The 15,575-nt window shown below is 33.6% G+C and overlaps 1 protein-coding gene across 2 annotated transcripts in view; it reads left to right on the top strand.

Annotated features, from left to right (window-relative positions):
• The first annotated feature begins 2,470 nt into the window (after positions 1 to 2,470).
• ttc29 (tetratricopeptide repeat domain 29) overlaps positions 2,471 to 15,575 on the top strand; it is an 84,912-nt gene continuing 71,807 nt past the window's right edge. The window contains exons 1-4 of one of the 2 annotated variants that reach the window (XM_059028650.1): positions 2,471 to 2,575; positions 3,998 to 4,114; positions 5,385 to 5,474; positions 14,678 to 14,901. In XM_059028650.1, coding sequence (XP_058884633.1) covers positions 4,002 to 4,114; positions 5,385 to 5,474; positions 14,678 to 14,901 — 427 coding nt within the window. In that variant the 5' untranslated portion in view covers positions 2,471 to 2,575; positions 3,998 to 4,001. Of the gene's footprint in view, positions 2,576 to 2,769; positions 3,001 to 3,997; positions 4,115 to 5,384; positions 5,475 to 14,677; positions 14,902 to 15,575 lie in introns of those variants that run through there. The other variant, XM_034921114.2, reaches the window with a different exon arrangement.

Here is a 15,575-nt window from a genome sequence, read left to right as displayed (position 1 = left end):
AATTATATTATGTTTCATTATGGGCATGGTCATTTATCAAATGCAATAAAGAATTGTTGATTTCAAATCATGTGGCTGTCTCCTTTCTGAATTAACTTACTGTGGTCCCTGATGTAATTTAATTTAAATTTGAAATGACAAGTTTTCTACAACATTTGTTTCTTTCAAAACTGCAAATGTGTAACCTAGCCAATGGAAGTACTCGACAGGTAAGATGAATGAAATTATTTAATTAGCTATAATCACTCTCTCTGTAAATGTGGGGCAACAGAATTCTAATGGCTATACAGTATTAGCAACTGAAGAGGTGTGGGAGCAAAGCAATGCGGACATTTAGATAAGGAGACTTATTAGAGACTGAAGGGGGTATTCATATCTCAAATACACAAACTTGAAAAATAAGTTTAAACATTGTATTATATTATTTTGCCAATTTCAAAGCTGCATTACAATTCTAGCTCCTTAGTGTTTGTGTAACCACGCATCCCCTGACTTTGCAGCCCTTGTGTACACCAGTGAGTGGGAGAAAGCCATCACCAAGGGTCCAAGTTTTAGTACACAGTAAAACTGCATGCTTGCACTTAGAAATTAATTTAAAAACTGACAATAAAGCCCTAATGATTTTGTTTGATATTTTACACTAATAAAAGAATGTTAATGAAGGCAGATACGTTATGGTTTTGCATCTTGGGTTAGGGTTTCTTGTATAATCTTCACTATCATTGAAACACAGAAAAAGCTGAAATGTACATTTTGACAGATCTATCCGTGCCCCTCTGCGACCCAACCTACTTTTTTTTTTTTTACAAGTTGAAGTCTCTGTTCTCATCCCAAGGCTTGGGTTTCCAATGAGACTATTTCACTTTGATACCCAGAAATTTGATATTATTGAAATGATCCGCTTCTTAAAAGACCAGAATTCAACGCATGCTAATAGAGAAATCTCAGCTCTGTTTCCAAAGTATTTCACTCTTCTGAATACAGAGCTTGATAGAAAGAGCAATTAAGACCATAGAATCCTAAAGGGATATTTTTGATGGGATAAAAAAAATTATAATAATAAAAACAAATCTTAGTTTAAAATATTACACATATATTACTTAATATTGTTGTAATACAAATAAATGTGCCCTCTCATATTAACCGTATTACTAATCTTTTATACACTGCTGTGTAAAAGACTTAGACACATTCAGGCATTACAATATATATCGATGTTATCAGCATCAACAATTTACTCAAAGCCACCACTAGTGTTTTCCACTATTATAACAACTTTGACTGTTATTAATACAGCTTAGTTTGGGTGAGAAGAAACCAAGCTTGACATTTAGCAATCTTGAATTCACATTGATTAGAATCTTCAAAAACTTGTGTTCACAACTCAAAGTAAACTATACATGAGCAGCTAATATGATGTGTATTAGTAGCTAATCCATCACATTTGCCCAGTGGTTCTCAACAGGGAGGGGGGAGGGAGGGGGCACGAAGCAATCCAAGGGGGGTGAGTGGGGGTGGGCACGAGAAGCGTCCAAGATTTTTTATATGTGACATGACGTTCTGTAGATGCCGCGGGTTGATTCTATGGTAGTATAACCCCCCCCCCCCCCCCCCCCAGCAGTGTATATAAAATAACAAAACAACCAAGAGTGATAAAAGGCAAGTTCCCCTGAACCAATCAGGTTTTGTAACTGGTCTGAACCAACTGTAGTGGGAACCTAGTAGGTTTTATAACAGTTTAGTGATAAATAGAACAGGCCTTCCATATAATAAAATAATTCTAAAAATAAAATTGTAAAAAAAGTATTATTAAATACTTTTTTGCAACTGTTCAGCAATAAATAAAGAGTCTTTGAAAGCAGTCCAACTGTATTATGGGATTTCACTTTAAATGTATTCCTTGTAAAAAAAAAAATCATTAGGAAATCATTATTTACAGAAATTATGTTTGGTTGATGAAAAATAAAAAACTGGTGATTTTTTATTTATTTTTTGCTTCCCCTGTCCAATTTCCTAATGCAAGAGGTTAAACATGAAAGGTCACTGGTATAACAAAGGCAGCAAGCCCAGTCTCTTGGGCCTATACTGCTCAACACCATAGAACATGTATAGTGTGGACACAGAGATCAAACCCTATCTGAAGGAAATGGCAATTTTGTGACGGAAGGCAAACGTTACAGTTGTTGCCACAATAAACATGCAGCATGTAGTCAAACTGGGGTGTTCAAATTATTCTGTCCGGGTACTGTATAAAAAAGCTTGTTTCACCACGTAATTCATATTAAATTACCTTTAAAACTCTGGATCAGTAACCTCTGAAATGGGCTAAGTTTGTCGCCTTGTTGTTTTTAACAGTACAGTTATCTTCCCACTGATTGCTGGTAATTAAACTTTTTTTTTTTTTTTTCTCACGTAATGACCTCCAGGCTCCTGCCATCACAATGATTTATCTGTCAGTAATGTGTAGTTAGAAAAATATTCTTGAACTCTGCAAATGCTATGGGTAGAGCTGGCACTGCATTTTCCATAACTGAACCTGTAACTCAGAATAAGGCATTTTCCCAAGCTTGTTCAGGTAATACGCATGTATAAAAAATAAAACCATGTAGGCTAATATGTGCAATATTAACAACAAAAATATTTAAAACAAGGTCTAGAACATACACCACTCGAACGATAAGTGTTCGCACGATTATTAGTGCATGCAGTAGTACATATTAATAATACTTACCTCAGTAAAAAAAAAAAAACAATTACATTCATTTCCTGGTTAAGCAGACGAATGAATGGGCTCTTCCGGAATGTTGCTATAGAGACGGCGTCTGATCTACAAACCTGCTTGAAAACAACGCGGGGTGAAAAAAACAGAAAGAAAATTAATTAAATAAATGCATTTGCAAGCAAACTTTTATCAGGCGTAAACTTTATAACCATATTAACCGCAAAGGTTGTAATGTGCTGACTGCTGGAAACTTTTTCCGCTGAAACCAAAACAAGTCTGTAAGTTGTTTTTTTTCACTACATTTTTATTGAGCCTGCGTGTCTCTGTGTTAATTGCATTACCTTATGAGGAGGGTACCAGCAATTAAAACAAAATTAAATTAAAAAAACTGTAACTAACTTATTAATAGGAATAGTAAACTAAAACCAATCATGATATACTGTGACGTCATAGAAAATATGCCGTTTTATGTATGTATTTATTTCTTCTTCTTCTTCTTCTTCTTCTTCTTCTTCTTCTTCTTCTTCTTCTTCTTCTTCTTCTTATTATTATTATTATTATTATTATTATTATTATTATTATTATTATTATTATTATTATTATTATTATTATGCTTTCTTTGGTTTAGTTAACTAGACAGTAAAGTCCTTGTTAAGCTGTAGGAAAATAAATGACGTTTCAGCCAGATTTAAGAGTTGTTTTAAATAGTAATATCAGTTGTAGCATATATCTGGTAAATGTCTGTTTATATTGATCAGCCAAAACAATGGATTACATTTTCAAATACATTTTAAGATGACTTTACGTTGAACATAAGATTAAAATAATAATTTTACTTTGAATATCTAATTTGTAAAATTACAACAACAAAAATAATAATAATAATAATAATAGAAAAAACTAATAAATGCATATGTGACTAAATAATGGAATGTTTTGATTGAGAATTATGTGATGTGCACCAAGTACCAACCAAATGTTTTCATTGTATTTATAATAAGTATAGTGTGCTGAAACAATGCTGATAATATAATAAAACATGCTGATAATACAGTACACAACAGTACTGAACAAATGTCTCACGCATTGGCTGTCACTGGTAGCATGGGAGATTATGATTGGGAGACGGTCATGCGAAGTATTTTAAGGTTATCCCAGGTCCTGAAATAGGTATTTTCTTTTTTTTTTTTTTTTTTTTTAAGAAACATATAATATTTACATAAAATACGTTCTAGAGAAGTACATTATTTCGTTATTATTTTTTTTTGTTAACAGTAAAATGAGTACTTTGCCTGCTATGCCACAACATGTGGGGTTCCTTCCCAGTATAACTTCACAAACATCCAACCCATCCCCTGCCCAGCAGCAGCAGCTTCCTAATTCTAGATCCTGGTAAGTTGGTTGGCGTTCTGCTTTATGTTTTATCAGTGCTGGTATGTATATTGAAAAAACGATTGGCACTTTAAGATGAATGTGGGATGTCTGCCAAACAAAAAAATGTCTTTCATAATGGCTTCATTAAACTGAAGCTGACAATATTGCAAATCAAGCATTGAAATAAACACCCATATTCACAAAGCTTTTAGTCAAACCATTTCAGAGTGTTGTTGGCTTCTTGTGTAGTGTAGGAAAGGTTTAATCACAACACTGAAAGAAAAACATTTAAATAACATACAAGTTAAAGGTTTTTAAACAAGGCCAATTTGACTTGAAATAAATCATAGTGAAGTGTAAGAAAATTGATTTTGCTGTTAATCCATGAAAAAAAAAGTATCGGTTAAAGATTTGCGAATAGCTTCCAATAGGATTGAGTTGTGAAACATGGATGACCCCATAATGAGGAATGTTGGAGAGGTGTCAGTGCAGAATATGGCATGACTTTCAGTTCCTCTAATGTTGCACTTTAATGAACTATCAGGTGTTCACTGCACATTATTTATTTATTTATTTATTTATTTATTTATTTATTTGTTTGTTTACTTCTGAGCCGACACCCTTATCCAGGGTGATTTACAATTATTACAAAGTATCACACTACAAAGTATCACATTATACAACATCACATTATACAATATCACATTACAGATAAGAGCAGTTATAAAGTACAGTATAATCAGTAGAAAATAAGATCGCATTCAAATATGAACAAAATAAAGAATACAGTATCTTTTTCTAGACTTCAACCATGGCTACTTTGCAATTATCTGAGATGACTTAAAACAGTTGGGTACTGTTGCTTGAAAATCACTAGTCAAAAGTGATCTGGTTTTGTCTGGTCAGTTTTAAAAGGCACTTCCATACACAACATTTTAGAAATATTTATTTTGTACACAATAGTGATTTAGTGTTGTGATTTTTGCATCTATGTATCCTGGTTCCTTGATCAAACAGGAGCTATCTTAAAAAAATATTTTATTGCCTAGCACCATTTTCAGATGCCACCAATATTTTGTAATCTGCACATAAAAAAATAAATAAAGGAAAATAATGAATAGGCATTCAAAATAAAATAAACCGAGGAAGAATGTTAAATACATAGCTAAAGTAAAATTAACATCAAATTTGTTTATTTGGAATATGATCTTTGAACAAAGTAAATGTACATTAAAAACAGAAATACGAGTACAGAAATGCATTTGCTCAATTTTGTGTTTCTTTTCAGGATTCACAAAAAGGATAAAGATATTGGACCATCACATGGCTTAGGAGAAAAACCCAAGCATCCAGAGCTTTCCAAACTAGAAATCGCAGTGTGAGTGATTTTTAATAATAACTATTACATTTCTTGAAAGATTATGACATTTTTATGGATACCGTGTCACTTATAAATATGGCTACACTTACAAAAAACAAACCAAAAAACAAAACAAAAGTAAAGTAATTTTGAGTAATTCTGCCAGTTTGTCCATTTTCTATACAAATATTTACAGCAAAAAAGGGTCTGTTACAGTAACACTGATTGTTTTACAGAATTGTACTGATTTTTTGTAACAGTGTACCTAATGTTGAAAATTGTATTGCTGATAAAATCTTTTCATTTTCTAATGATGTAATATAAATAACACGTGTGTTATTTACTATCATGACTAATATGTCCATTTTCGTTTGATACTAATTCTGCATTAATACTTTATATACATGTAAGACCAATCTCCAATGCCCAGTATTGTCAATCTGTGATGCAGTTTGATAGAGGAAAAAACTCCTTATGCTCTGTGAAACAGAAACTGGGAACAGAGCAGATGAAATTAACACTGCTTTATGTTAATGAGAGGTGGCTCCTCTCAAATACGGTAATTAAAAGGCAAGTATTACTCTGTACTAAAAACTGGGATTCATGTCTGTCAACATAGCTAAAGGGGCTGAAGAAACTTTTGACTAATTTCTGGCCATTATGTATAATTTTTACAAACTAAGATTTACAAACTAAGAAAAGAAAAAAATCATGAATGATTCTATTTATCATATACACTTCTAGAAAAGTAGGGATGAATAAAGCATAACATAAAACTGATAATTTACAACAAATGGGTTGCTAACTAAATCTTCACCTCTTTTCTTCAGCCTTCTTTCTCCAGTATACTCCGATGCTCAAACAAAGCAAACATTGCAGGGACCTGATCCAGCAAAAGAAAAGTCTAAACTGTTTAAGAAAATTATTTGCCTTGAAAGTATGCAAACCAAACGAAAAGTAATATACAAGAACTACTAAATATATAATATTATGTTTGTAAATAAGTACATCAACCAAATTTCTGTGTGATATGTTCATTAGCATGCTGTGCATTTCAGTTCTTTATGCCAAATATATATTCTATATTTCAGGACTGTGTGTATGTGTTGTATTCGTTTTATATATATATATATATATATATATATATATATATATATATATATATATATATACACACACACACACACACACACACACATACAGTGAATCCTCTTTGCTTTGGGAGCGGGAGTGTTGATGACATTGTTATGAACGTTCGGTTAACAACGAATTAGGAAAGCGAGTCAAAGGTTAACTTCATAACTTTGTTGTTTTAATTGACCATGATTATTTCGCTGGCGCTACAATGAGGGAAACTACAATGCTTATATTTATGTTTGCTTGGCTTGGGAAGTTGGCGGGTGGCGGACAGCGGGGTGGCGATATAACGGGTACAAATAGCACTGTTTTTATATTGGTGACATTTGTTCAGAGAGAATAGCTGGCGGTGTGTGAGGTTGGCGTTATAAAGGGGGGCGGTATAACACGGGACAACTGTATGTGTATGTGTTTGTGTGTGTATATATATATATATATATATATAATTTGGAAAGATTCACTGTTATGCAACATCTTGTTCACAGTCTGATAGCTAATTTTACAATACATATCGTCAATAGGGTGACAGATTATGTTAGTCAATTAACACAAACATATATGCAAAGGAGGTACAGAAAACTATTGGTAGATTTGTATCGGGTGTTTTTTAATTCAGGCTTTTCCAATTCAGTCTTTTATATATAAGTTAATCAATTCATGATTTTTAGATATTATTCAAATGCACAGTTTTTATTTCTCAAGTAGAGACATAAAAATACAGTGAGGTTGGTGCTTTAAATTTAGGAAAAAACAAAATGAAAACAAGCATTAAATGATTTGGCGACATTAAGTAAAACATGCATTAACTCCTACCTAATTAACTTCTCCTAATTATCTACCTGTATTTACAGTACATCTTAGACTTGTCTTGTACAGTTATGTTTCACTGAATATGGCCCTGTATATCTCTGGACAAAATATACGTGTTTATAGTAATACTGTAGCCAATATGTGTTGCGTTGATTAAGCATGGTTTCCTGATTATGGTGTGTCCACATTCACACAAGAGATGTCGTTTACTTTTAAACTGGTAGTATGGACATTTTTCAGTTTCCCACACTTTCCACTATGCATTATTGTACATTGTACAGTGCATTTACTGTATAATATGTACTCCTGCAAGTGAGACAGAATTCTTTATTGAATTGATCGAATCTCTAGTTTGGCAAACCCCATGTGATACACATCAGTATTTACATAGACATTTTTTATGTGCAAATGTAAACAATAGCATCTGTTTATTTTTCTGTAACGTAAACAGTATCAAATCTTCAAATGAATTGTCTTCATGAACAAAATCCTATAATAACCTAGCATATAATGCTTTGCCTGTGTATATGGCAGGCTGTGCTTTTAGACCCATTGAGTGTTTTAATTATTATTAAGTATTTTACATGTCCCTGAGGATGAACTACATGTAGGGAGTACAGTAGTACTTGGAATATATAGCTTGTAAACTAAGAAGTGATTAACTTTTACATCATTAATTGATATTTCCCCAGGTTGTACTTGCACATTTGTTTTTAACTTCTACATTTGGTAAGCAGAATTTTAATTTGGAGAGATCTCGGATTTAAATCCATAAATATTTCAAAATGTCTTATTTAAACCACTTTAAAATTTCTGCAGTTACTGGTCATTTAAAAGAAAAAAAATGGTGGGCGAAGAGTTATTTACATTATGGGTTGTTAACATTGTTTTTGTGAGAAATTGAATTTTAGATATGTTTAAAGTACTTGCATGCATCTAAGCATGCAAGTAGTTTAAACTTTTTTTTTTTTTTTTACATGATGATCTGATTCAAGCATTCAAAATTCTAAAAGGTATTGACAATGTTGACCCAGGGGACTTTTTCGACCTGAAAAAAGAAACAAGGACCAGGGGTCACAAATGGAGATTAGATAAAGGGGCATTCAGAACAGAAAATAGGAGGCACTTTTTTACATAGAGAATTGTGAGGGATCCTTCAAGAAGCTGCTTGATGAGATTCTGGGATCAATAAGCTACTAACAACCAAACAAGCAAGATGGGCCGAATGGCCTCCTCTTGTGTGTAAACTTTCTTATGTTCTTAAATTCAGTTTGATGCTAACTTACAGTACAGATAACTAATTAAAGCTGAATTACATTTTTTTCATCCAAAATTTGTGATAAATTCGGAAGACAAGTTATTACTGCTGGTATCTTTTACTATCTGGAACATTTTAGCATTAAAACACATTTATGCAGACATACTTGAATGCTTTAAATATGTATGACCTTCACTTGATGACGTTTAATTAAGAATACTACAGTATAATTTGTTTAGGAATTGCTTACTAAATTAAACCACTTGTAACATGTAGGGAAAATCCCTTCAACCTGTGAAAGCAGATGTAATTTCGAAGTTTAAAGCGATTCAAATGCTTTTTTTATTTACAGGTAACATATAAAATATATAGGATAAGAGAGAGGCTGCAGTGAATAGTATAAAATATGGAATGAGTTTGGCTAAAATTATTAGTTTTTTTTTTTTATATGACTAATAGAATCTGTCTGCCGTAAACTTTCTGGGATTCCAGATCCTGTTATCCTGTGTTAATACGGCAGAGTCCTGACTTTTTTTTTTTTTTACATTTTTTTATTAAAACTCAGATTGAACTCGAAAGTGTTACATTATTGTGCCCTCAAGTGTAGTTATGGACTAATTTAACAGTAAAAATAAATAATCACAGTATTTAGCCTGAAACCTGTTTTAGGTACCGGTAAGCCTTTAAAAACTTTATATCAAAGGCCATTTTCTTTGTTGTGTTTGTGTTTTATTGTTCGCGTTTGTCTTTACTGTTGGAATTTCAAAACAGGCTATAGCCCACTGTTTATAAGATGTACAAAAAGTCTAAGAATAAGCTTTGGGAAATTCATAATTACTTGACGTGAAGTGACTTCATGACTAATAACTAGTCAATAATATTATTATTATTATTAGTAGTAGTAGTAGTAGTATTGTTGTTGTTGTTGTTATTATTCATGGGTTTGGATTTAGTTGTTGTACAGGGCTTATCTATCTGTATGGATCACCTGCTGTTTAATATTACACCAAAACAAGTTAGTAAGCACATTTTATATTACATATAATACATTTTTCTATTCAGTTAGAACATGGATTATTTCTGTCAATAATGCAGCTGCACAATTAAACCAGCAGGTGTCCCCAGAAACCACACAACAATTGTTACACATTGTTATAATAATTTCCTGCGATGCATTTTAAAAGCAATTTATTTGTAGGTTTTTTGATTGTCTGTATTAAACGAGCACACATTTTGACAAAAAAACCCTTCAGCTAAATCATTAGAAAAATAAACTGTTTACTCTACTACTACTTTTTAGTCTACAACCATGAGGCAGACACTAATGAAGAAATAAAGCCAAAAGACGATGAAGCTGTGTTTATGACCATGATTTTAAACACATTTATTTAGTGTTTAAAGTAAGTGATATATGAAAAAAATATGTATCTATATATAAATATATCTAAACACTCTATTTCTGTGTTCTTTTACCTCATTAATTTGATTATAGACAAACCTGTTTAATAAGGCATCACTTAATGTCACCTTCCACATGTTATTACCAGATTGAATTTTCCTGCTTGAATATAATAGAAGTCAGTAGGGACTGACAATATCAGACTCTGTTTAATATTAATGACAGTTATCAGTTACACAACTGATTTCAACTCCTCTTCAAAATAGACATTTAAAATTGACATTTAAGTGTTTGTACAGTATTGAAATATACGTCTGTGTGTATAAACCGTGTATATTCAATGTGATATACAATACAGTACTGCAAACTACTGAAAATATTAATGAACAATACAGTACATTGACTGGTACATAGTAAAATAAGCATATTTGTTGTATCAGAATTAGCTCTGTGTGTTGTTGCTATTTTCGTATTGAAGTGATACTGAAAACATCAATATTTTGGTCATTGTGGCATCCTTATGTTTGGTTTGTACTGTTGATACTGATGCCATTGACTGTGCATTGTCAGTTCACTTTTTATGTTAACAATGAACTTTCTGAAAGGTAGATGCATGTCTTAGAGGAGCATATATGGTCTGAGAATCTTCTAGTCATATTTATATTTATTTTATTTTTGTAGATTTTTCTTCTAAAATTGTATAGATTCAAAGGCAAAAAAAGTAATAAAAAAGGGTCAACATTTCTTGACAACCAATTTTATTTTAGAGAATCAAGCTTTGTCTGAATGTTGAATGTTCATCTGTAAGCATTACAACAGTTACTATTTAGTCCAGCCATGTTAACAATATAATACACTAATTTAATTTCCAAGATGTTATTAGAATAGTTGTTAAGATATTATATGACTTTTTGACTTTGTTAAAATATAACATAGGAAATATATATTGTTAAGCAAGTGACATGTTTGTATGTTTTGGTATTGGTTTTAAAAACTGCATATTTCTTAAAATGCAGTTGATTCAATAATATGGTATGCAAGTTATTGAATATACTATTCTAATTAAACTAATAGAGTTATAAAAATGGTGCTAGTGCCCAAGTGATTTATAAGGATCCATGACCAAGACATATGTACATCAAAATATGTACATTATACTTTTTAGAATGTTTTGTTGTATCACTTAAACAATGTGTTAAAGAAAGCCATATCAGATTATATTACTTTTATTTTCAGAGAGAACCAAAAGAGGTTGTTTGTCTTACATGTTTCAGAGTGCCATCTGGCCCAGTTTTTAATGCTCTGAGCTTTGTGTAAATTTTGTGTGCATTTGTTTAATGTCTACTTTCTAAGTTTTGTTTATGGTTTAGTGTTCAGACTCTGTCAGAGAAAGGTAGACCATTATTTCCAGGATAAAAGACAAACGAACACCCCTAAGCAGCGGTCCAGATTAGTTACTTACCTGCCGTTTTTACACTAAATTTAAATGTAATGTGTAAAAAAACACATATCAATTTTGCTGCACAGCTTGTCTGCCTCCCCTAAAACCTCCACTAACAACTACATCTCCCAGAATACAGTGGGCCCTATTTAGCAAATATGTGTGTAGCTGATATAGCTAGTGCAAGAATGACAGCATCGGCGAACTGCTGCAATAGCGCACGAAAACGTGATTTAGAAGTCGGGTGTCATGCGTGGGCTAACGCACATAAAATAGCGAATCATGTGCCCAGCCAATCAAAGCACAGTGGGGGGAGTAAGGTTACAACCAGTAAGGATTCAACATTCCCTTTAAGAGCACCTGTGTGCAAAAGGAGGGTATTTTGAAACCCCAAAAAAAGAAGCAAGACAAGAGCACAAGTCTTTTTTAAATGTCCAGCAGCCCAAGTGAAGAGGATGACCAAGCCCCTCAAGCAGGGCTACACTTTTTTTTTTTTAGCAGCCTAGAGGGTGAGAGTGAATATGAAATTAAAAAAGTGATCTATAAGTAAAATTTAAGTTATATGTATATATTTTTCATCTCCATCTGCAACCTCCAACACTGGGGCTTCAAGTTCAGCATCTGCATCCCTCAAACCCTGTAATCTTTCCTCTGTAAGTTCAACATCGATTACGGAAAGCTACGCTGTATAAAAAAACAAGAAGCCAGGATGATATTGCTAAACTTCTGAGCAGTGTATGTTAGTGTTCCCCCAGAGACATCCAAACATCAGAATCACATATTGAGGATTCCAAATGTTCGCTCAATTACAGTAGGAGCACATTTAAAGTTACGGTTATACCTCTGTTCAACAGGGGTCTTGGGGTTGAGCAGCCACCGCTTCAGTGGATACCCGTTGTCCCCTATCAACCAGCCTCTCAGACTGTCATCCCGCTGAAACGCAGCTGCCACATGCAAATTATCGAGGATAAACAAGTCATGAGTGGAGCAATGATAGTTTGCATACACGTTTGTGATGTAGTTGTTGGCATCACAGATCACACACTACTTGCACGTTGACAGAATAGGTTCCCTTGCAATCTACGTAGAGGTGCCTGTTCTGTGTTGGTGCGCGTACCTTAGTGCTACAAGCAAACAGTGTGCTCTCCGCATGTCTCCTTCCAGGTCAGCCTGAAGCAGTTGGCAGATGTCAGTGATTGTTTGTCTGTTGAGGTGAAATTGCTGCATACATTGTGTGTCAGACAGGATCAGAAAAGACAGATGACTTCTAAATATTTGGGGACATTTCCTCCTCCTCTCTTTGTCTGGCCATTATTATTTATTTATTTATGTATGTATGTATGTATGTATGTATTTATTTATTAGCAGACACCCTTATCCAGGGCGACTTACAATTGTTACAAAATCATAGTACAAAGTATCACATTTGTGCACAGTTTAGACCTGGTTTTCACATGTCAATTGAAACGCAAACGCTAACACTGTTGATGGTTTGCTAAATCGCAAAATTTGTATGTAAATGAGGACACTCCCCTAAAGTTCAGCCCATGTCCAGCGCTAACGCTGACTTGCCGAGTGGGCACTAAAACATGGTTGCTAAATCATATATGTGGGCAAAGTCTGTTTGCCCACACGTGCGCCTGGTGTGCTAACTGTTCGCAAAAGTGTTTTGCGATTGCCTTTAGGGGTTTGCGAACATTGCTAAATAGGGCCCAATGTCTTCAGTTACTAGGAAACTGTACACAAGAAGAACCAACCCAACAATCTTTATCCAATCTCTGGCTAGCCCTGTTGTCTTTGCAGCCAATCACAGTAAGAACAAGCAAAATTTGAAGCTACACAGGTTGAAGCGTAAACACCCCAGTCCAGCTACAAATCCAGCTGGAACCATCGTCGGAGGCAACCACAAAAAAAGGAGCCTATAATATTAAGCAAACTGTTTTATAACTTATAAATGCATTTCCTTATTTTATTTATCTGACATTATATAGAACATGTTTAAGAATTTAATGTTAAAATATAAGTAATGTAATTAATTTGCAGAGTCGGTGTGATACCTCGAGAAAAAAATGCGCTGAGCCGATAAAGAACCTTGTAGAACACACGCGTGGTTGCACAGTAGTTAAAAGTAACATTGCAGTTAAAATGCAGTTTAATGCCTACCCCAATTATCATTAAAGATTGTACAGTTTTTATCGAGATTATTCATGACAAGGTAATGTTCATTCGACAACACCCACAGTACAGAGAAGTTCATTATCAACAAAATTAGAATATGTTAAAAAGAGAAAGATGTAAAGCTGGTACATTCGTATCTCAGAGAAACTAGAGAAGTGCATAACGACATAGAACGGCTGTACAGCACTGAAAAACCACGTTTAAAAAAAACAAACTGTAGTGCTGAACCTAGTCTTCTTTAATATTAGCATCACAGGAGTATCCATGTATTATAAAAAATAACAGATGGGCCTCTTCAGTGAGTTACAGGAAAACAATTACATCTCGGGTTTCCGTGACAGTTTATAAATTACTCGAACTTCGGTCTTCGGTCTCGTAATTTATGACGTCACAGAAACCCCAGATGAAATTATTTTCCTGTAACTCACTGAAGCCCATCTATTATATATATATATATACATATATACACATATAATCTCACAGTTGTTGTCAAAAGTTTACATACCCCAATGGAAATTTATAATTTCTAGAAATTTCTCAAACATTTTAGGAAAAATCTTTTCTAGCAAAAGTTTTGCTTTTGTGGATGAGGAAAAAGAGTTACAAGCAATAGATGTCTAAAACTTTTTATTTCAGCATTTTTTTTATATACTAGAAGACTCATCAGTCTGTCATGCTTGAGATACAGCCATTGAATAAAGGGTTGTCAGTATATATACTCACATATACCTGTGTATTAATTTGAACATTGTGCTGCATAGTTATAGTTAAATATTTTCATAAAAGATACATACAATGTTACATTTTTTTTTTATAATTTTCTGTCTTTTGCACTGCCGTGGATACTAACCATCCTTTTTTTTTCAGTGGTCGCATATTAAGCATGAAAGAAAGATGCATCTTTTAACACCTGTAATTGACTGGAAAAACAAATGTATTAAGGGGTTGATGCATTGGAATTAACCTTTTTGCACACCTTCTCTTTTCTTTATTCCCAGTTACAAGAATTCACACAAACACAACATCTGTGTAAACATGCTGCGTGAGGGTTATCACAAGTCCTTCTCTGAGCTTTTTGCTCTGATCCAGAAGTGGAACACCTCAAGGGAGGCTGCAGGGCCTGGGTCAGCCATATGGCAGGAGGAGCCCCTTGAGAAGCAGCCTGATAAGCTGGATCAGCTTCAGCACTTCCTGACCAGGGCCGAGGCTGCCCAGAGAGCAGGTAAACAGGGGAATTCTGGGTACCAGAACAGTAAGAGCGGCAGCAGCAGGTGCCTGGGGGGAGGATTGGAAATTGTTTCACCTACAAATTGGCTACATTTCTGTAAATTAGCAAATACAAACTGTAACCTGCTGAGTTCTACATTGTACTGCAGATTCACAGAATATGTTATTTACCCATACCTTTAAATTTACATTCATTTTATTATAATTTTTTTTTTTGTACAGTATTTTGCCAGTTTTACCATGCTTTAACTATACTTTCTTAGATTTTGCTGTGCTTTTACTATGGGAACCTTTTGGGAATCCCTTTTTTATTTCATATTTATGAGTTATCTGGCTGGTGCTTTATGAATGCATAACATAATAAATGTGGCAACAGTTGCCTGAACTCTAGACACCTCTGTAAGCAAAAATATATTAAAGTCACTGTTAAAGTAGTGTTATTGCATGTCACTGAGAGCTTTTATATTGTAAGACAAATCTAATAACACAAAAAAATGATATCCTGCAAGCTGGACTCTGAACTTAATGGTGATTGTAACAGTTGTATTTTTTCTATCCATCAGGTTTGAAATAATAGAAAAAGATTGCAGTCCTTTAAAATATGTTAAAACATTTGTGCTGACATTGTCTAATGTTGTGCACTGACCCAAAAGAAAAAGTATAAGGCAC

This window comes from Acipenser ruthenus, chromosome 1, assembly GCF_902713425.1.
Source record: "Acipenser ruthenus chromosome 1, fAciRut3.2 maternal haplotype, whole genome shotgun sequence".
Lineage (NCBI taxonomy): Eukaryota > Metazoa > Chordata > Actinopteri > Acipenseriformes > Acipenseridae > Acipenser > Acipenser ruthenus.
Note: the sequence above shows the minus strand (reverse complement) of the source record. Positions and strands in the feature narration are given on the sequence as shown.